At 41.7% G+C, this 22,350-nt stretch overlaps 1 protein-coding gene across 1 annotated transcript in view; it reads right to left on the bottom strand.

Annotated features, from left to right (window-relative positions):
* fndc1 (fibronectin type III domain containing 1) overlaps window positions 1-19,995 on the bottom strand; it is a 364,919-nt gene extending 344,924 nt beyond the window's left edge. The window contains exon 1 of the mRNA XM_060831599.1: window positions 19,882-19,995. Within this exon, the coding sequence (XP_060687582.1) occupies window positions 19,882-19,945 (64 nt within the window). The 5' untranslated portion in view covers window positions 19,946-19,995. The remainder of the gene's footprint in view (window positions 1-19,881) is intronic.
* Window positions 19,996-22,350: the final 2,355 nt, after the last annotated feature.

The raw sequence follows: 22,350 nt of genomic DNA on the forward strand, positions 1-22,350 counted from the left end.
CTTGTAAAACTTATACCTCTTTTGGGAACTTTCTTATCTGAACAGGCAGACAGAATGTTGATTTAATATCGTTAAAAAATCACATGACACCAGATTATAGTGATAAAATATTGGGGTATCAATGGTTAAAAACCTCTATTTTGTAAGTCTCCATTTTGCAATAATAATTTGCCTTATAAGTTTAAAATGGCGGTCACAGTGACGATGAAAACATGAATTAAAGAATGCAGGGGCCTCAGCACAACCTTGAAAATGTTCATCCTCAGGCTGAGCTGTCATCATTTCAATGACTAGAATATTGATAGCTGCTTTGCTTTATCTGCTTATATGCAAGAGAATGGCACCAGATGTAGTAACATCTAAATCAATAGCTTTGTTTTGACTTATGTGAACACCACTAGATGTATTGATTATCTACTTTTGAATTATGAGAACTTTATTAGAGATAGTAGCATTAAATTACATGGGAATATGAAACATGTGAATTAGTTACACATGAGGGCTATAAAATATACTGCCTTTATGCTAGAAATCAAGGATCTATCAAGAGTTCATCCAGAGATAGCTTGATTGCTACTCTAGAATATAGACTATTGGATCTCTCGCCAGCTTAATCAAAATAAAGTGCGTGTTGAAACTAAAATTCTTGTGTGGTCTGAGATTTTTTGAGTCAACAATAGTTCAACAGCTTTATTTGTAAGCACAAGCTTTTGGGGGAGGGGAGTGCAGGGGGCCTACCTGGGAAAGGCGGGCGGGGGGGGGTGGAAGAGAGGGTATGCGTGTAGGATAGTGTGTCTGAGCGTATCTCAGTGTGAGGATGTGCATGCACACATGTTCAAACAAGACTTCCAAGCTGCACAGGACCTCTGACCAACACTATATACCAGATACACTGACAATATTTTCTTCCTCTGGACTACATAGCGATAACAACAAGTTTCATCTCACCATCAGACTTACCATGGACTACTCCTTAAAATCAGTCTCATTGTTGGATAATTGTCTTTATCAAGGACAGACGCCTCAGTACCTCACTCTATCGCAAGCCAACAGACATCCTCACAATGTTGCACCTCTCTACGTATTAAAAAAGCCATCCTCTATGGACAAGTCCTATGCACACACAGGATCTGTTCAGATGAGGAGGAATGTGCCGGACACCTGAAGGTGATGGACGCCCTCATGCGAACATGATACAATGCTCAACTCATCGATCACCAGTTCCAACGTGCCACAGCTAAAAACAGTAATAAGTTCCTCAGGAGACAGATACATAATACTACCGATAGAGTACCCTTCATCGCCCAGTACTTCCCAGGAGTGGAGAAATTATGCAGAGTCACCAAGCAGAGGCTGATAGCCAAAAAAAAGTTTGATACCCATGAGGATAGTCTCAGCTGTGATCTTGGGTTCACGTCACACTACAGGTGATCCCACCACATTATGCACACCCTCTCAAAACAAATATATATACACACACACACGCCCTCTTTCTCACACACACCCTCTCACAGGCATATACACTATCACATTGTGTGTCTCTCTCTCTCTCACACACACACACACACACACACACACACACACACACACACGTCTATGGCATGAATTTGCATTTGCAGATACATTCTATTCCAATCAAAAAGCACACAATCCGTAGGCAGTCAACTCCATGTGATATTTTATAAATTCCTACTTTGGAAATAAAACTAGTCTTACTCAAGGTTGGGATACAGACAAAATCTAACCTCACACCTTTAATGCTGAAAGGTCACTTTTTTAATTTAAGGTTTTAATCAGTATTTAATCTCCACCAGGTTAATAGGCCTGAATATATTGATATTAAGAAAGTTAATGTGTTAGAAACCCTGGGAAGCATCAAGATAGGTAAGTACCCAAGGCCAGACCAGATATATCCAAGTTACTACGGGAAGTGAGGAATGAGATTGCTGCACCTCTGGCAATGATCTTTGCATCCTCACTCTCCCTGGAGTAGTACCACAGAGTGAGGCAAATATTGTTCTTCTGTTCAAGACAGGGAATAGGGGAATCCCTGGTAATTATAGACCAGTCAGTCAGTCTTACCCTGTAGTAAGCAAGGTACTAAAAAGGATCTACTGATAAGATCTATGAGTATTTGGAAAAATATATAGATTGATTAAAGTCAGCATGGCTTTGTGAGGGGCAGGTCATGCCTCACAAGCCTTTTGAGTTTTTTGAGGATGTGAAAAGACAGTTGACAAAGGTTGAGCAGTGGATGTAATGTATATGGATTTCAGTAAGGCATTTGATAAGGTTCCTCATGGTAGAATCACTCAAAGTTAGGAGGTATGGGATAAAGGGAAATTTGTCAGTCTGGATACAGAATTGGCTGGCCAAAAGAAGACAGAGTGGTAGTGGATGGAAAATATTCCACCTGGAGGTCAGTGATCAGTAGTGTCCTGCAGGGATTTATTCTTGTGCCTCTGCTCTTTGTAGTTTTTATAAATGGATTTGGATGAAGAAGTGGAAGGGTGGGTTAGTAAGTTTGCCAATGACACAAAGATTGTGGTATTGTAAGTGGTGTTAAGGGCTGTTGCAGGCTACAAGACATTGACAGGATGCAGAGCTGGGCCAAAAAATGGCGGATGGAGTTTAACCTGGATAAACGCGAAGTGATTGATTTTGGAAGGTCGAATTTTAATGTTGCAGACAGGGTTAAAGATGATTCTTGGCAGTGTGGAGGAACAACAGATCTTGGGATCCACGTACTTGGATCCCTTAAAGTTTCTACCCAAGTTGTTAGTGTGGTTAAAAAGGCATATGATGCTTTGGCTTTCATTAACAGGGCGATTGAGTTTAAGAGCCATGAGGTTTTGCTGCAGCTCTATAAATCCTGCTTAGACTACCCTTGGAATATTGTGTACAGTTCTGGTCGCATCATTATAGGAAGGATGTAGATGCTTTACAGTGAGTACAGAGGAGATTTACCAGGATGCTGCCTAGACTGAAGGATATGTCATATCAAGAAAGATTGAGTGAGCTAGGGCTTTTCTCACTGGAGAGAAGAAGGAAGAGAGGTGCACAAGGTAATAAGAGGCATAGATAAATAGCCAGAGGCTTTTCCCTGGAGCAGAAATGGCTGTCAGGATGGGTCATAATTTTAAGGTGATTGGAGCAAGTTATTGGGGAGATGTCAGAGGTAGGTTCTTTATGCAGAGAGTGGTGGATGTGTGGAATGCACAGACATTACGAATATTTAAGTGATTACTGGACAAGCACATAGGTGGCAGGTTGTAAGTTAAGCTGTTCTTAGATAAAGATAAATGCTTGGTGCAACATCATGGGCCAAAGTGCCTGTACTGTGCTGTACTATTCTACCTCGGGGCAGTGACTTGAAAGAAATTTTGGGATTTACATAATCAAATTGAAACTTGCATCTCCATTTTAAACTAGCTCACTGAGCTTGAAGATTTGTTTTCAGATGTTGTCACCATACTAGGTAACATCATCAGTTAGTGTCTCAGGTGAAGCACTGGTGTTATGTCCTTCCTCTCTTGGTTTCTTAAGGTGGGTGAAGTCATTTTCAGTTTTTTTTTCTTTTCAAGGGAAGGTAGATAGGGTCTAAATTGAAGTGTTTATTGATGAAGCTCTGGTTAGAATGCCATGCCTCTTAAAATTCATGTACATGTCTTTGTTTCGCCTTTCCTAGGATGTGTGTGCTGTCCCAATCAAAGTGGTATCCTTCTTTGTCTGTACATATGGAAACTAGTGATAGTGGGTTGCGTCTTTTGGTGGCCAGTTGGTGTTCATGTATCCTGGTGGCAAGTTTCCTGCTTGCTTGTCTGATGTAGTGTTTTTTAATAGCTCTTGCATGGTATCTTGTAAATTATGTTAATTTTGCTGATGGTATCTAATGGATCATTTAGGTGGATTAGTCACTGTTTAAGTGTGTTGGTAGGTTTGTGGGCTACCATGATGCCAAAGAGTCTGAGTAGTCTGGAAGTAATTTCTATTAGGTCTTTGCTGTAACGTATGTGGCTATAGGTTTTGGTTGCATTGTGACTGCTTGTTTGGATTTGTTTCTGAGGAATCAGCAAATTGTGTTTATTGGGTACCCGATTTTCTTGAAAACATTGTGTGATATTTTTCTCCTGCTTTTTGTAGTTCTTGGGTGGTGCAGTGTGATTAACTCATTGAAATAATGTCTTGACTACGGCATGGAGTGGACATGGCGGAAGAAGAGCTCCACATCGTGGTGGGCCCAAAATTTGTTGAGATGGGGACTGACATTTATGTATATTAGTCCTTTCCTGAGGGCAGACCGTTCGGCCTCAAAGTTCAAGATGAGGGGGGATCTGTGGCAAGGCTCAAGATGAGGTTTTAGGGGTGGGGAAGGAGGTTCCTGAGGGAGATGGAGGGGAGAAGGGGAAGTGTGATGACATGTGGTGGGTGAGGGTTCGATATGGTGTGGTGAGGGGGTGGGGAGGAAGAGTGGGTGTGATAGAGAAAGGAGATTGGGAGGGAGATGTGCTGGGGAGTTGGGTGGGAGTAGATGAAGAGTGTGGGGGGAAAGAGGTGTATTGTGAGATGGTTGGGTAAGGAGGTAGAGCTAGTGTGCTAGCTGGCTGCCTGCAGGTAGGTAATAGGACTCAGGTGTGAGTCTGGGAAATACAGTCAGAGTCTTGATTGCAGAAAGGGTGGAGGCAGAAGCTGGAGGGAAGTCAAAGCTGGTCAGAGTGTTTAATTTTTTTTAATTTCAAAAATATACTTTATTCATAAAATACTTTGATGGTCTGTACAGTTGGACATGCCATACATATGTAAATATTCCATTTCTTTGCATACTGAAAACAGAGTAATCATTCCTATTTACAGGTCTGTACGATTACATTTTTAGCTGAGGCATCAGCAGAGCCCAAATGACTGCACATGCCCCCTGTTCTTCTTTAGGCAGGCAGACGTTACACGGTGGTCTTACCCCACCGCAACTTCGTGGCAGCTGCCCCAAGCTTCAGCACGTCCCTCAACACGTAGTCCTATACCTTGGAATGTGCCAGCCTGCAACACTCAGTTGGGGTCAACTCCTTCAGCTGGAAGATCAACAGGTTTTGGACCGCCCAGAGAGCGTCCTTCACTGAGGTGATGATCCTCCAGGCACAGTTGATGTTCATTTCGGTGTGCGTCCCGGGGAACAGGCTGTAGAGCACGGAGTCCTGTGTCACGGCGCTGCTCGGGACGAACCTCGACAAACATCACTGCATTCCTCTCCAGACTTCTTCTGCGTAGGCACATTCCAGAAGGAGATGTGTGACAGTCTCGTTCCCCCCACAGCCACTTTGAGGGCAGCGTGCGGTGCGGCTGAGAGTCCGGGCGTGCATAAAGGATCTCACAGGCAGAGTCCTTCTCACCACCAGCCAAGCCATGTCTTGGTGCTTGCTGGAAAGTTCTGGTGATGAGGTATTCTGTCAAATGGCTTTGACAGTCGGCTCAGGGAACCGCTCGATAGGATCCGCCCTCTCCTTTTCCCGAAGGGTCTAAGGACACTACGTGCTGACCACTTCCTGATGGACTTCTGGTCAAAGGTGTTTTTCTTCATAAACTTCTCCACGAAGGACAGGTGATATGGAACGGTCCAACTACTTGGAGCCAGGCCAGGCCCATCCTTCGCAACACCGGGAACAGGTAGAACCTCAGTACATAGTGACACTTGGTGTTTGCATACTGGGGATCCACGCACAGCTTGATGCAGCCACACACAAAGGTGGCCATCAGGGCAAGGGTGGCATTGGGTGTATTTTTTCCTCTGTTGCCCAGATCTTTGTACAGCGAGACCCTTCGGATCCGGTCCATCTTTGACCTCCATATAAATGGAAGATGGCCCGGGTGACTGCAGCTGCACAGGTTCTGGGAATAGGCCAGACCTGTGCCATGTATAATAGCAATGACAGTGCCTCACACCTGATGACCAGGTTGTTTCCCGTGATGGAGAGCGACCGTAGCTTCCATCTGCCCAGTTTCTGCCTCACTTTGCTGATACACTCCTCCCAAGACTTGGCACACCCCAGCCCCACCCCCCGAACTAAATACCCAGCATCTTCAGGTGGTCAGTCCTGACGGTGAAGGGAATCGAGGATTGGTCAGCCCAGTTCCCGAAGAGCATGGCCTCAGTTTACCTTGGCCCCCGAGGCCCGTTCAATCTGGTCACATATGCACACGAGTCTGCACACGGACAGCGGATCCGAGCAGAAAATGGCGACGTCATTCATGTACAGGGAGGCCTTAACCTGCAGGCCCCCACTGCCAGGAATAGTCACTCCTCTCAGGCTCGCATCCTTCCTGATGGACTCGGCAAATGGCTCTATGCAGCACACAAATAAGGCAGGAGATAGAGGACAGCCCTGCCTGACTCCAGTGTTTAATGGGCAGAATCCAGGGCAGCATTGCCAGAGATGTATTGATGGCAAATGTTAAGCTAACTGGCCATCTCTGTAACTACTTATTTTAGTAAGCAATTCATCAGGGATCTTATCAGTCTTCAGCCCCATTAGGCATACTAGTTATTTTCTCTGACTAGAGAAAATGGAGTCAGATGTCTACATCATATTACGTCTGCTTTAGCCCATTAAGTCTGTACCAGTGAAAAACAACCATCAAACTATTCTAATTCCACTTTCCAGCACTTGGCACATAGCCTTGTATGCCTTGGCACTGCAAGCATTTATCTAAATACTTCCAAATGACATGGGGTTTTCTGCCTCTACCACATTTACAAGCAGTGAATTCCCAATTCCAAAGACAAATTGTATTTCTTTCCCCACTACTGCCACCTTAGACCCTTGATTATTTGGATTTTTTTTGGAATGCTACTGTCTTCCATCCTGATGGATAACACAAAGGATTTATTCAACTCTTCTGCCATTTCCTGGTTCTTCATTTTCCCATCCTCAATCTCCAAGCAGCCAATGTTATCCTTTGACCACTCACTTCTTTATTTATTTAAAAAAAACTTTCGTTGTCCATCTTCATAATACTTGCAAGATTACCTGAAACATATAATTTCATCCTCTCCATTTTGATCATCTTTCATTAGTCCTTAGATCTTTGCAGTCATCTAGCTTATTATTAATCTTTGCCACATTGAATGAGAAAATAAACATCCAATTGGATGCTATCCTTAACTTCTTTGGTTTACCATAGTTGGCTTATGCCCTTCCCAGAATCCTTCTTCCTCACTGAATTATATCTTTGTTGAGTGTTGTGAATTGTTTTCTTAAACATATGCCATTTTTTCTCAATCGTTATTACTGCTAAGCATCTTTCCAAGTTCACTGCAACTAACCTGAACTTCATTCTTCCTAAATTGTTTTAGCATAGTTCTAGCATATTGTGACCACTTTTTACTATGGATCTTTTATTTTAGAGATAGATTTAATAAATCTCATTATACATTACCAAGTCCAAAATATCCGGTTCCCTGATTGGATCCATGTATTGATCTAGGAAAATGCCCAAATGCTCTCTATGAATTTTTCCATGTGGCAACCTGTGGCAAACTGACTACCCCAATCCAAATGAAGACTTACCTCAATGATTAAACGTACTGCCATTCCATATGCCCTCATTATCTCTTGATTTGTTCTCTTTCCAATAGTATAGATTAGATTAGATTACCTTCAGTGTGGAAACAAGCCCTTCGACCCAACAAGTCCACACCGACCCTCCAAAGAGCAACCCACCCAGACCCATTCCCCTACATTCACCCCTACACCTAACACTATGGACAATTTAGGATGGCCAATTCACCAACCTGCACACTTTTGGACTGTGGGAGGAAACCTGAGCTCCCGGAGGAAACTCACGCAAACACGGGGAGAATGTGCAAACTCCACACAGACAGTTACCTGAGGCAGGAATTGAACTCGGGTCTCTGGTGCTGAGAGTCAGCAGTGCTAACCACTGTGCCTTTGTGACGCCTAAACTGTTAGGGGGCCTACAGACTACAAAATAGATGAACTCAGAACTAAATTTACCTTCCAGAGAGAACTGAGAGACTTAGCAAGTTTTGAGAAGATTTGTAGCTCAGGTTGAGGTTTTGAATGTAGGTTTGCTCGCTGAGCTGGAAGGTTCATTTCCAGACGTTTCGTTACCCTACTAGGTAACTCTTCAGTTTTTGTTTTACTTCAGAGAAAACAAAGGATTGGTGGATATTTCTAGTTAGGTATTCAGTTTGTGTTTAGATCTGTCACCTTACTCTTCTGTCTCATCTTGTTTAAAACTTGTTAAACATAAGATTTTTGTATATTAAAATAATTACAAATACCAAGGAGGAAGTGTAAAGACAAGTAATTCTAGAGTACAGAGGAATCTCAATTATCTGAATATCAATGATCCGAATTTCGGATCATCTGAACAAGATCTCAAGGTACCATAAAAACGTTACATCAAAGAGGTACGTGTATTCAGATTACCTGTACGGACGATTATGTGAAAACGCAGGTAAAAACATAGAAACACAAGCACTTAAAGCAACAGCGATTGGATTTTTTTTAAACGTAAGAGTTAGTTTCACAGCCCTTTGTAAAAGTGCTTTATTGCCGTCATTTTAAACAGGGCATTCATGAAAAAATTGGCAGAGAAAGTAAACACATGAGCCAGGTGGTGCTCCTGTCTTTCATCATGACACAGAGTTCAGCGGAAACTGACAAATGTTCTTGTGATTGTGGAAGCTGCTTGGGACCTTGCTTAATGTTGGGATTTCATATATTTTATATATACGTGTGTGTGTGTATGATGGTAAGGGTTTAGTCCTTCTCTGTTTAACCTGCAATACACAGAATGTAAAGATTAGTCTGTTTAAATAGCAGACTCATCAAAATTATAGATTTAAACAAACTCTCCGGTAGAGCAGTGTTAGATCAGCATGGTTTCCCTTGTTTAAGGTCAAATTACCTATCCAAATAATCAATTATCTGAATGAAATAGTGCCCGCCCATCTCGTTTGGATAATCGAGGTTCCTTTGTAATTGATTAATTAAATCAAACATGAAGAAGAACAGGTGATGTGTTGCTGCTGCATGTGGGTGCTGATAGACACCACTGTGATAAAGAAGAAAGGCATCTACAGCTCAAGAAATTTTGGATCAGAGTTGAGCTAGAGTCCAAGCTACAGACATTACATCACATCAAGTTATTTGGACCCTTTCTTCCAGCAGACACTCAAACACATTGTGTGAGGCAGGAATGGAGACCATTTGTGTAGCATTAGAGAAGCTCTCAGCCAGTAATTGTCCAAATGGTTATGCGATTCTTGCAAGCTGTGGGGATGACAGTTGGGTCTGCAGGGAGAATGAGTAATCTGACCATGGCACAGTGGTACAGGGAGCCATTCAAGCAGGAAAATGAAATAGGAATGTAGAAAACAGTATAACTGGCAGGCCAGATACTGTCTCTGTAACTGCAATCAGGAGTTCTGAATGATGGGCTTTGTATATGGGAAATCATGTCTCTCGAACTTGATGATTGAGTTTTAAGGAGAAATAAAACTGAGGATTAAGGGCAGAGTTGTAGGTGTGATCTATATGGACTTCGGCAAGGCATTTGACAAGGTTCCCCATGGGAGATTGGTTAGCAAGGTTGGGTCTCATGGAATACAGGGAGAACTAGCCATTTGGACACAGAACTTGTTTGAAGGTAGAAGTCAGACGGTGGTGGTGGAGGATTGCTCTTCAGACCGGAGACCTGTGACCAGTGCTGTGTCACAAGGAACAGTGCTGGGTTCACTACTTTTATGTAAATGATTTGGATGTAACATGGGGGTTATGGTTAGTAAGTTTGTAGACAACACCAAAATTAGAGGTGTAGTGGACAGGGAAAAAGATTACCTCTGAGTTCAACAGGATGTTGATCAGATTGGCAAATGGACTGAGGAATGGCAGATGGAGTTTAATTTAGATAAATGCAAAGTGCTATATTTTGGAAAAACTAATAGGAGCAGGACTTAAACTTAATGGTAAGGTCCTGTGGAGAGTTGCTGAGCAAAGTTACCTTGGAGTGCAGGTTTATAAGTCCTTTAAAGTGGAGTCGCAGGTAGATAGGATAGTGAAGGCGGCATTTGTTATGCTTTTCTTTATTAGTCAGATCATTGAGTATAGCATTTGGGAGGTCATGGTGTGGCTATACAGGACATTGGAGTAGGGTGTGGTGCTGGAAAAGCACAGCAGGTCGGGCAGCATTCGAGGAGCAGGAGAATAGACCATTCAGGCAAAAACCCTTCAGGAAGAATTCCCTTCATTCCTGAAGAAGGGCTTGTGCCCGAAACGTCGATTCTCCTGCTCCTCGGATGCTGCCTGGCCTGCTGTGTTTTTCCAGCACCATATTTTTCAACTCTGGTACTCCAGCATCTGCAGTCCTCACTTTCTCCTTCCCTTCATACCTGCCATGCTTTTCCAGCACCACACACTCAACTCTAATCTCCAGCATCAGTAGTCCTCACTTTCGCCCTGTACTGGAAACTGGTTAGGTCACTTTTGGAATTTTGCGTGCAATTCTGGTTGTCTTCCTATAGGAAGGATGTTGTGAAACCTGAAAGGATTTAAGAGATTTACAAGGATGTTGCCATGGTTGGGGGATTTGAGCTGTCGGGAGAGACTGAAGAGGCTGGGACTGTTTTCCTTGGAGTGTTGGAGGCTGAGGGGTGACCTTAGAGGCTTATAAAATCATGGGGGACATGAATAAGATATATAGACAAGGTCTTTTCCCTAAGTGGTGAAGTCCAGAACTAGAGGGTATAGGTTTAGGTTGAAGAGGGGAAAGATATAAAAGGAACCGAAGGGGCAACCTTTTCACACAGAGGGTGGTGTGTGTGTATGGAATGAGCTTCCACAGGAAGTGGTGGAGGCTGGTACAATTACAACATTGAAAAGGCAACTGGATGGGTATATGAATAGGAAGGGTTTAGAGGGATATGGGCCAAGTGCTGGCAAATGGGACTAGATTGGGTTGGGATATCTGGTCGTCGTGAACAGGTTGGACCGAAGGGTCTGTTTCCGTGCTGTACATCTCTATGACTGACTCTAAATAGAGTCACAAGTGGGAAGTATGGTAAAAAGGCAACTTTAATACACCATTACTTAACTGTGTGTAATACTTGTAGCAAAATAAACTAATTAATGGCACACATACAAGTCGATGGGTATGACCTTATGGCCATTTCGCAAACATGGTAACAAGGAGATCAAAGCTGGGAACTAAATCTTCAGGGGTACGTTATCTCTGAAAGGGCAGGAAGGAAAGGATGTCTGGATAGCTTAATTAGTGAGAGTTAAAATAAGTTCAGCAGCAAGAAATTATTTTGAATTATAGGATGTACCTTCCACATGGATGGGGGTTAAGAAATTACAAAGGGAAGATGATAATGGGAGGATTTGACTTGATTTATTATTGTTACAATTACCTAAGTACCGTGAAAAGCTTTAATTTAGATGCAGTATAGGGAGGTCACAACATACAAGGATATACAGATCATAGGGTGTTTCGACAAAGCGAGGCATACAAGGTTATGGCTGCACAGGGGTTGCACAAAAGCAAGATCAAATTTAGAATTGAAATTAGAGACGTCCGTTCAGCAGTCTGATAACAGCGGGCAAGATAATGTTCTTGAGCTTGTTGCCACCGGAGTTTAAGCTTCGGGATCTTCTGCCTGACGAAAGAGGTTGGAAGAGAGTATAATTAAAGTGGGAGGGGTCTTTGGCTGCCTTTCCACAGCAATGAGAAGTGTAGTTGGAGTCCAGGTTAACTTATGTGATGGTCTAGGCTGTGATCAGACCTTTCTGTGGTTTCTTATGTTCCTGAGCAGAGCAGTTGTTGTACCAAGTAGTGATGCACCCAGATAGAATGTTTTCTATGGTGCATCTATAAAGGTTAGTGAGGGTCCTTATGGACATGCTGAATTTCCTAAGCCTACTGAGGAAGAAGAGGCATTGGTGTGCCTTCTTGACTGTCACATCCACACGGGAGGACCAGAGCAGAATGTTTGTTGGTGATCGTCACTCCCAAGGACTTAACGTTCTTGACCCTCTCCATCTCAGCTCCATTGATGCAGATAGGGGTGTGTTCACCTTTCTTTTTGAAGTCATTGATCAATTCTTTAATTTTGCTGACACTATGGGAGAGATTGTTATCTTTGTACCACGACATCAAGCATTCTATCTCCTTGTATTATGACTTGTCATTGTTTGATATTCGGCCTACAGAGGTGGAATTGTTTGCACACTTGATGGCTTGTAATAAAATTTGGCCACACAGTCGTGAATGCACAGCAGGGGAAGGATCCTTGTGGGGCAATGGTTTTGAGGATTATTGCGGAGGAGATGCTGTTGTCTATCTTCACTGATTGCCTATCTATGCCATTCTTTTCTACATCTCGCTTATGTTCCACCACCGCCCCCCCGCCTCCATTTTCCTCTGTTCTCAGGAAAACAGTCCTATCTGTCCAATCCCTTTCATAACTAAAACTCCCTAGCCCAAGCAACATCCTGACAAATCTCCTCCTGACCATCTCCAGTGTAATCACATCCCTCCTTTAATGTGGATTCCAGAATTGCACAGAACACTCTAGCTGTGGTCTAACCAATGTTTTATACAGTTGCAGCATAACCTCTCTAGTCTTTAACTCTATGCCTCAAATAATAAAGGAAAGTCACTTGTGGTGCAGCATTAATGTCTCTACTGCTGAGCCAGGAGTCCCAGATTCAAACCAAAAGAGAAAATACTGGAAAATCTCAGCAGGTCTGGCAGCATCTGTAAGGGAGAGAAAAGAGCTGACGTTTCAAGTCTAACTGACCCTTTGTCAAAGCTTTTGTCCCAGATTCAAATTCCATCTGCTCCAGACATTTCTAAACAGGTGAATTTATAAACAAACTCCCATATGCCTTCTTACTCACTTTATCTACCAGACTCACTACCTAAAGGGACTGTTGACATGCATAACAAGGTCCTACCCACACATCAGGTATTCAACTACCTTGTTTGTCCTGTCCAAGTGCATCTTCTCACATTTACAGAATATTGAACATTGCAGTGCTGTACAGGTCTTTTGACCCTCTATGTTGCAGCGACCTATGGAACCAATCTGAAGCCTATCTATCCTACACTATTTCGGTTTCATCCATGTGTCTATCCATTGACAATTTAAATGCCCTTGAAGTTGGCAAGTCTACTACTGTTGCAGGCAGGGTGTTCTACTCCCCTACTACTAAGTAAAGAAACTACCTCTGACATCTGTCCTATATCTATCACCCCTCAATTTAAAACTATGTCCTCCTGCACTAGCCATCACCATTCAAAGAAAAAGGCTCTCACTGTCCACCCTATCTAACTCTGTGATTACTCCATGTATCTCAAATAAGTTACCTCTCAACCTTCTTCACTTCAATGAAAACAGCCTCAAGTCCCTCAGACTTTCCTCATTAGATCTTCCCTCCATATCAGGTGATAACATGGTAAACCTCTTCTAACCCTTTCCAAAATTTATCTGGATTGAATTCCATTTTCCATTGATCAGTCCATCTGACCAGCTGGTCAATATTCTCCTGTAATCTAAGGCTACCCTCCTCATTTACCACCATACTGTTTACCACTCAACTAATTTGTGTGTCATCTACAAACCAACTGACTAACCTCATATTCAAATTTAAATCATTTATATATAAACAAAAGCAGCACGGGCCCCAACACTGACCCTTACAATACCCCACTCCATCTCAAAAAAGCCCTCTGCTTCCTGCCAGTCATCCAATTAGCCAAAATTTCCTTGGATCCCACAGAGTCTTATCTTTGCTACCAGTCTTCTCTGCGGGACCTTAGCAAAAGCTTTGCTGAAGTCCAAGTTGACTAAGTTGAATGCATTGCCCTCATCTACAAACCTGAAATATTCAGTCATGTTGATCAGACCTCCTTTCAACAAAAATGCTGCTGACTGTTGATAATTAATGCCAGTTTCTCCAAATGCAAGCTACTTCTGTCCCTCAGATTTTCTTCCAATAGTTTCCCACCACAATGATTAAACTAACTGGTTTATCCCATGTTTCCTTGGAGTCAGTCATACAACATGGAAACAGACCCTTTGGTCCAACCAGTCCATGCTGAATATAATCCCAAATTAAATAGTCCCACCTGTCTGCTTCTGGCCCATATCCCTCCAAACTTGCCCATTCATGTACTTATCCAAATGCCTTTTATAATTATATATCCACATCCACCACTTCGTCTGGAAGTTCATTTCACACACGAACCACCCTCTGTGTAAAACTTTTGCCCCCATGTCTTTTTTGTTTTACAACTCTCTCCTCTCGCCTTAAAAATGTGCCCCCTAGTCTTGAAATCTCCCATCCTCAGGAAAAGACGACTATCACTATGTATGAAAGTTCTGTCCAGCCTTTCTTTATAACCTAAACCTTTCATACTTCTTCTGAACCCTCTCTGGCTTAACAATATCCTTTCTGTAACTGGGCAACCAGAACTGGACATTATTCCATAAGAGATCTCACCAATGTCTTCGACAATCTCAACATGACTCCCCAACTCACATAGTCAAAAGACTGAGCAATGAAGGCATTCTTCAGTCCTCTGGCATCTATCCTGTAACGAGACAGCAATCAAAATTATTGCCAGCATTCCTGATTAATCCTTCCTTGCCTCGCACAACAGACTGGTAAACATATCATACCAAGAGATTTATCTCATTTAATAATTCTTTAATTATTACCTAGAGCTTTGACCAGATTGTAACACCCACATCATTGCTCTTAAGTGAATGCCAACACAAAAGATTCACAGACCCTTACCTATGTCCTCCAGCTCCATGCACAAATGATCATTTTAAAAAGCAGACTTCCCCGAGTTTATAACTTTGATTTCAGGCCCATTCTTGTCCTTTCCCACAACTACCTGGAATCTAAAGGAATTATGATCACTGTCTGCAAAATGTTTCCCACCGCTAATTCGACTACTTGCCTCGTTCGTTACAAAAAATTAAGTCCAGGACAGCCCCTCTCTTGTAAAGCCTTTAATATACTGCTTTTAAAAGCTCTCCTGGATGCACTTTAAGAATTCTGTTTTCTAAAAATCTTTCATACTATGAAAGAGAAGTACAGCACAAGAACAGGCCCTTTGGCCCTCCTAGCCTATGCCAATCATCATATCCTAACTAAACTAAAAAAAACCTTCTGCCCTTATTCTGTCTGTATCCCTCTATTCCCTCCCTATTCATGTAACCATCCAGATGTCTCTTAAATGTTGCCAATGTGCCTGTTTTCACCACCTCATCTGGCAGTGTATTCCACGCTCCTACCACTGTGGAAAAACGTCCCTCGCCCATCTCTCTTATACTTTCCCCCTCTCACCTTGAATTTGTGCCCCCTTGTAATTGAAACTTCAAACCTGAGGAAAAGCCTCTGACTATCCACCCTATTTATGCCTCTCATAATTTTGTAGATCTCGATCAGGGCTCCTCTCAGCCACAGTCTTTCCAGTGAAAACAGTCCTAGACTTTTCAACCTTTCCTCATAGCCAATACTCTTTCTCTGCACTCTCCTGAAGCTTCTATGCCCTTCTGGTAGGGTGGTAACCAAAACTGCACGCAATACTCCAAATGCGGCCAAACTAGTGTTTTATATAGCTACAACATAGTTTGCCAAATCTTCTATTCCATGCCCCGGCCAATGAAGGCAAGCATGCCAAAATGCCCTCTTAATCATCTTGCCCATCTGTGTTGACATCTTTTAGGAAACTGTGAACCTGCACACCCAGATCTGTCTGTGTTAATGTTCCTGCCATTTACTGTATAATTCACAACTAAACTTTATCCTCCAAAATGCATTTCTCACTTTTATCTGTATTAAATTCTATCTGCTCACCTATCTATATCTTGTTGTATCCTTTCACAATCATTAGCATTATCAACAACTCAATGAATCTTCATGTTACCTGCAAACTTACTAATCCACCATCCATATCTTCCTCCAAATCATTTATATATACTGCAAACAGATGACCTAGGATTGATCCCTGTGGAACACTATTAGCTGTGGGTCTCCATTCTGAAAAATACCCTTCCACCTCTACCCTCTGTCTTCAACAACCAAGCCAGTTTTGTATCCATCTAGCCAGCCTACTCCGAATCCCATATGATTTCAGTTTTTGTATCAATCTGCCATGTTAGACTTTGTTATCTGCTTAAAACTCCATATAAACTACATCCACAGCCCTTCCCTCAATTATCTTCGTCAACTCTTCAAAAACTTCAATCAGATTGATGAGACAAGACCTGTTACTATTAGACTGTTCTGAAATTTGCACACATATCTGATCTTCCATTTCTCTCCGGCAGTTAAGAGGCCGACCGTACACTCCAAGTACAGCCAGCTTCACTGAGCCAGATGCATCCCTAAGCTTTCCGAGCTTCAGCCTTGCTTTATTTTATGAAGTAAATATGGCAAAGGGACTTTTCAACTTCCTCACAATTGGCTACGCAGAATCATGGAGACCTTTTCCAAGCCTCTTACAGCTTCTCCAGCACAAAGCCAGCAATTTCCCATTTTCTCAACTTTCCATCTGAGTTTCTTCTGAGTTCTGACTTCTACTTTTAGCTGCTAATTCCTAGACACATGAAACTTTGCAGCACATGAGGTGGCCATTTGGCCTTTGTGCCCATCTGGTGACAAGCATGACTACACTGATCCAAATACTAAAAAAGTTTCTGATTCAACCTCCCGTTCAGGCAGTGACTTCAGATTCTCACCAACCTCAGTGAAACAAAATTCTCCTCCACTCTCCTCTTGGTCTTCAACTTCAACTTTAATCTATGCCCTCTAGGTATTGACCTCTCAACTAATGTAAAGGAAGTGCCTTACTGTTGGGCCTGTCAATCTTATAAACTTGTCTGATGCCTCTCAAACTTGGCCGCTCCAAAGAAAACAAGTCGAGCTCATCCAATCTTTCCTCTTAGCTCAGACCTTGCAGCATCCTGGCAATTTTCTTCTGCACCCTCTCTAGTGTAATCATATCCTTGCTATGATGTGGTAACCAGATATTTATACAGTAATCCAGTTAAGTCTAACCAGGACTTGAACCCTGGCCTTCTGACACTATTACCATGTCACAAGACTCTAAAGGTATAGCCGCTATTTTGTACAATCCCAGCTATCCGCCTCAGTAATGACCAACTTACTAATTTTTATGTCATCCATGAACTTCTTGCTGATACCGCTTACATTTAAGTCCAAATCATAAACATGCAACACAAAGAGTAAGGGACACAGCAGCAAACACTGTGGAATCTTACTGGAACCAGACTTCCATTCACAGAAACATTCCTCTACCATCACCCTCTTCTTCCTGCCTCAGCAAATTTGGATCCAAATGTGCAACTCTGCCTCAGTTCCCATGGACTTTTACTTTCTTGCAAAACCTACCAATGTCATAAAAACTATTGATGAAATCTATGTAGACTACATCAATTACATTACCCTCATCAACACTCAAATATCTTCTCAAAACATTCAAAAAGAGTTTTTCAACACATTCCATTAACAAATCCATGCTAACTATTCCTGATTAATCAGTATGTCACATGTTGAAAGAGCAGCACCCCACGTACCTCCAAATAAACCTGTTGGACTACAATCTGGTGTTGTGTGATTTTTAACTTTCAATTCTGAAACACAGAATACCATTCTAATAACTTGCCTTTCACTGAGGCTGCACTGACTGGCCTTTTCCATCCTGAAATTGTTCTAACAGAAGACAGCTATCCAAACTGCTTGTCCAACAGTATCAGCAATCCAAAAATGAAATCTGCCTTCCCCTTCTCTCAAACATATTTCATTTGCTGAGAAGTCTTGTGACATATCCTGAAACGATTGAAAAAGTCATACAAATCTCATTTGAGAACCCTTATGGTACAGTGGCAGGATGTATAACATCTCTTAACAGGCTGATTAGAAAATATGTGCTGTTATTTTCTTTGAAATGTTAATGAACAGACATACATTTACATATTATTTTTCATTTTTCTTTAGGAAAATTGTCCATCTTTCAAAATCTAATTAACATACTCAAATGGGCAGATTTAGTCCTGGGAATAATCATCAAGCTTAAATTCCAACTCTTTCCAAAATAGCATGAACACACTGACTGCTTTAGTAGAATAACTGGCCAAAATAATCATGGAAAATAGTACTATTATTCTACTGAACGGGTAAGTTATGTTCCATGCTTCACAGAGGATAAAGTTGTGGAACTCTATGTTGGCCACTGAGTACATTCTATTGGTCAGTTTCCATCATTCTACCAATAATAACTTACAATGAAACAGTGGCACCTGTTACTGCAGCAGGATTAACGTATTTATTCTCAAATTCACAGGATTTTTTGCATCTCCGCTGCCCCCCAAAAGAATAACAAACACATACATATTCTAATAACTGCCAAATATCATCCAAACTGTCCTGCTTGACACAGGAGCTAGTGAAGACTTCAGTAGCTTCCCAATAAGGCACGGTATGTTGGAATGTCTTTTTAAAATCATTTAAAGTTTTTGTTCAAATTCTTGTGTTTACACAAAATAAAACTAAACTTCTATAAGAAGATAGTCTGAATATAGAAAAATATTTATCAGGAACTCGTACACAATACATAAAACACAATAAGTTTATATCAAGAAGGTTTAAATAACTCGAAAACAAATCTCACATTCAATAACTTCAAAAAATGGATTCAAAGCATGTCTGTCTGAATGGAATAGACATGGGTATGTGGACTGGTATCACGGATTGGAAGGGTTACATTAAACGCTATGAGCTGGTGTCGATAAAACGTGGAGCTGGAGAAGCACAGCAGCTCAGACAGCATCCTGCTCCACTGAAGCTGATTAACCTACTGTGCTTCTATAGCACCATATTTTATCGATTCTGACTTCCAACAGCTGCGGTCCTTAATATCGCCAAGCTATGAGCCGGTGACTCCTCTTAACGCTCGGCTAAGATTCTTACATTAAATTTAAAACTAAATCGCTGCTAGAAATTTACAGAGGATAATAATTTGGATGCCAACGGACCCAGCAACATTTTATTAAAATCGTTATAAACAAAATTGGTTTTGGCTCTGCTCATCACAGTCACTCGAACTAAACTGAACTAAAAGAAATGCAGAGTTCCGCAATGACTTAAGACGGAAAACTGAATCGAAAGAATTTCCAGACGTTTTCAACATCACTTGCCAAAAGCAGGACTGCTCAAGCACCGCTCATCCGAGGACGTTTTAGAATGAAACGAAAAACCTGAACATTGCAGACTAGCATGGTGGGCGGCCGGGTGACTGAAGAAATTAATTTTAAAAAGCTGAGACAAAACGTTTATCAGAATGACATTTAAAACTATTGTCAACTTCTGCGGTTTTAAAAAACGGTTTTAATGTGGCAAATGCTCTACTTTGATTACACGCTCAATGTTAATCCGAAATTGATTTTTTTAAAGATTAAGATTCTCGGAATTACAGAGGCTAAAGTAGTGCTAGTGGCAAGACAACAATTTAAACCAAAAGAAGTCCGCTCAGCACACCACACTTAAACTGATGTCAACTGTTGTGACTACTTTGCGTTAAAACTCGGCCCGTGAACATGAGGAGAAAATGCCTCTGACTAATCAACTCACTGAAAATATTATTGAATTTTTAAAAAGCGGGATACAACTCAAATTATTGCCCAATGAACCATATAACGTTCGTTAAAAAATAACAGAAAATGTTGTTTTTCCCGCTCATAGATGTTTGGAAAATTAAACTACGCCTTTAAACTTTTTTTCTTAAACTCAATAATATAAACAGAATGCCCAGCCTTCTCCCTACCTCTTTGAGGTTCGACAACAAGGAGAATGATCATAAATGTGAAACAACTTGCCGCTGCGAACATATTTAGGTTTCTGTGCCGAAAGCAACAACTAATCCGGACTGCGTCTGCCACACTCTCTGCTCACAACCAACAGACGGTCTCAGGTAACCTAAGGAAGACTATCCACACGCACACACTTCAATAACCTCTCCGCTTCACAGCTCCCAGTCATCCAAAAGCCACTATCTCCCCCTTCCGGCTGACAGTGTAAACACCACGTCTCTTAATTCCATTCCCCCCAACCCCCCCACCTTCCCAATCCTATCGGTCAAATGTAATTATCCCGAAACCAAAAAGATTCTTATACCGGACTTAATATGCAAGAAATAGGAGTTCTGTAATTCATAGATACTAAAGCGAGAGTCGATTGAAGGAGGACAGTTTCCACGTAGAGGTCACTTCTGTGAGAAGAGAACTGATGGATTGCTCACACAGCATATCTGTATCATATAAGGTGTATTTTCATACATATCAAAATTATGTTATATATAGTTATTGAGTTGTACAGCATGGATGCAGACCCATCGGTCCAACTCATCCATGCTGACCAGATATCCTAAATATATCCAGTCCCACTTAATAGCATTTGGCCAATATGCCTCTAAACCCTTCCTATTCATATACTCATTCAGATGTATTTTAAATTTTGTAATCGTATCAGACTCCTCCACTTCCTCTGCAGCTCATTCCAATACAGGCACCACCCTCTGTGTGAACAAGTTGCCCTTGGGTCCCTTTTAAATTGTTCCCCTCTCACCTTAAATCTATGCCTACAGTTTTGGAGTTGCCCACCCAAGGGAAAAAAAACTTTGCCTATTCACCCTATCTATGCCCCTCACGATTTTATGAACCTCTATAAGGTCAACCCTCAGCCTTTGACACTACAGGGAAAATAGTCCCAGCCTGTACGGCCTCTCTCTACATCTCAAACCCTCCAATCCTGGCAACACCCTTATAAATCTTTTCTGAACACTTCCTACAGCAGGGAAACCAGAATTGCATTCAATATTCCAAAAGAGATCTAGCCAAAGTGCTGTACAGCCATAACATGACCTCCCAACTCTTATACTCAATGCACTGACCAATCGCGGGAGAATTTGACCAAAACTGACACAAAACTGTGTAGAAACCATTATGCTTGGTGATAAAATGGTTTCTAAACAGTTTTGTGTCAATTTTAGTCAAATTCTCCCATACCAATAAAGGCAAACATACCAAACATCTGCTTCACTATCCTGTTTACCTGGCATTCTACTATTGAAGAACTATGCACTCCAAGTTCTCTTTGTTTATCAATACACCCCAGGGCCTTACCAATAAAAATATAAGACCTGCCTGTTTTGCCTTTACAAAATGCAGCACCTCACATTTATCTAAATTAAACTGCATCTGCCACTCCTCAGCCCATTGGCTCATCTGATCAAGATCCCATTGTACTCTGAGGTAACCTTCTTTGTTGTCCAGTAAACCACCAATTTTGGTGTCATCTGCAACTATACTCTCTTATGCTCACATACAAATTACTTATATAAATGACGAAAAGCTGTGTACCCAGCAGCAATTCTTGTGGCACACCACTGTTCACAGGCCTCCAATCTGAAATGCAACCCTGCACCACCACCCTCTGTCTTTTACCTTTGAGTCAGTTCTTGTTCTCCCTGTATTTCATGAGACCTAACCTCACTAACCAATCGACCATGAGGAACCTTGTCAAATGCCTTACTGAAGTCCATATTGATCATGTCTACCACTCTGCCCCCATCAATCCTTTACATTACTTCTTCAAAAAACTCAACCAAGGCAGTGAGACATGATTTCCCATGCACAAGTCATGTTGACTATCCCTAAACAAATACGTCCAAATACATATAAATCCTTCCCTCAGGATTCCATCCAACAACTTGTCCACAACCGACGTCAAGCTTACCAGTCTATAGTTCCCTGGCTTTTCCTTCCCACCTTTCTTAAATAGTAGAGCCATGTTAGCTAACCTCCAGTCTTCTGGCACCTCACCTGTGGCAATCAATGATACAAATATCTTAGCAAGGGGCCCAACAATGGCTTCCCACAGAGTTCTAGGGTATGTCTGATCAGGTCCTGGTGATTTATCCACCATTATGCATTTTATGATATCCAGCACCTCTTCCTCTGTAATATGGATATTTTTCAAGATATCGCCATCAATTTCTCCATGTTCTCTGTCTTCCATGTCCTTCCCCACAATTAACACTGATGCAAAATACTTCTTTAGTATCTCAACCTTTTCCAGTGGTGCCACACATAGATGGCTTTGCTGATCTTCAAGGAGCCTATTTTCTCCCTAGTTATTCATTTGTCCTTAATATATATGTAGATTCCCTTTGAAATCTTCTTAAGCCTATTTGTCAAGGCTATCTCATGTCGACTTTTTCCCATCCTGATTTCCC

This window comes from Hemiscyllium ocellatum, chromosome 10, assembly GCF_020745735.1.
Source record: "Hemiscyllium ocellatum isolate sHemOce1 chromosome 10, sHemOce1.pat.X.cur, whole genome shotgun sequence".
NCBI classification, from domain to species: Eukaryota; Metazoa; Chordata; class Chondrichthyes; order Orectolobiformes; family Hemiscylliidae; genus Hemiscyllium; species Hemiscyllium ocellatum.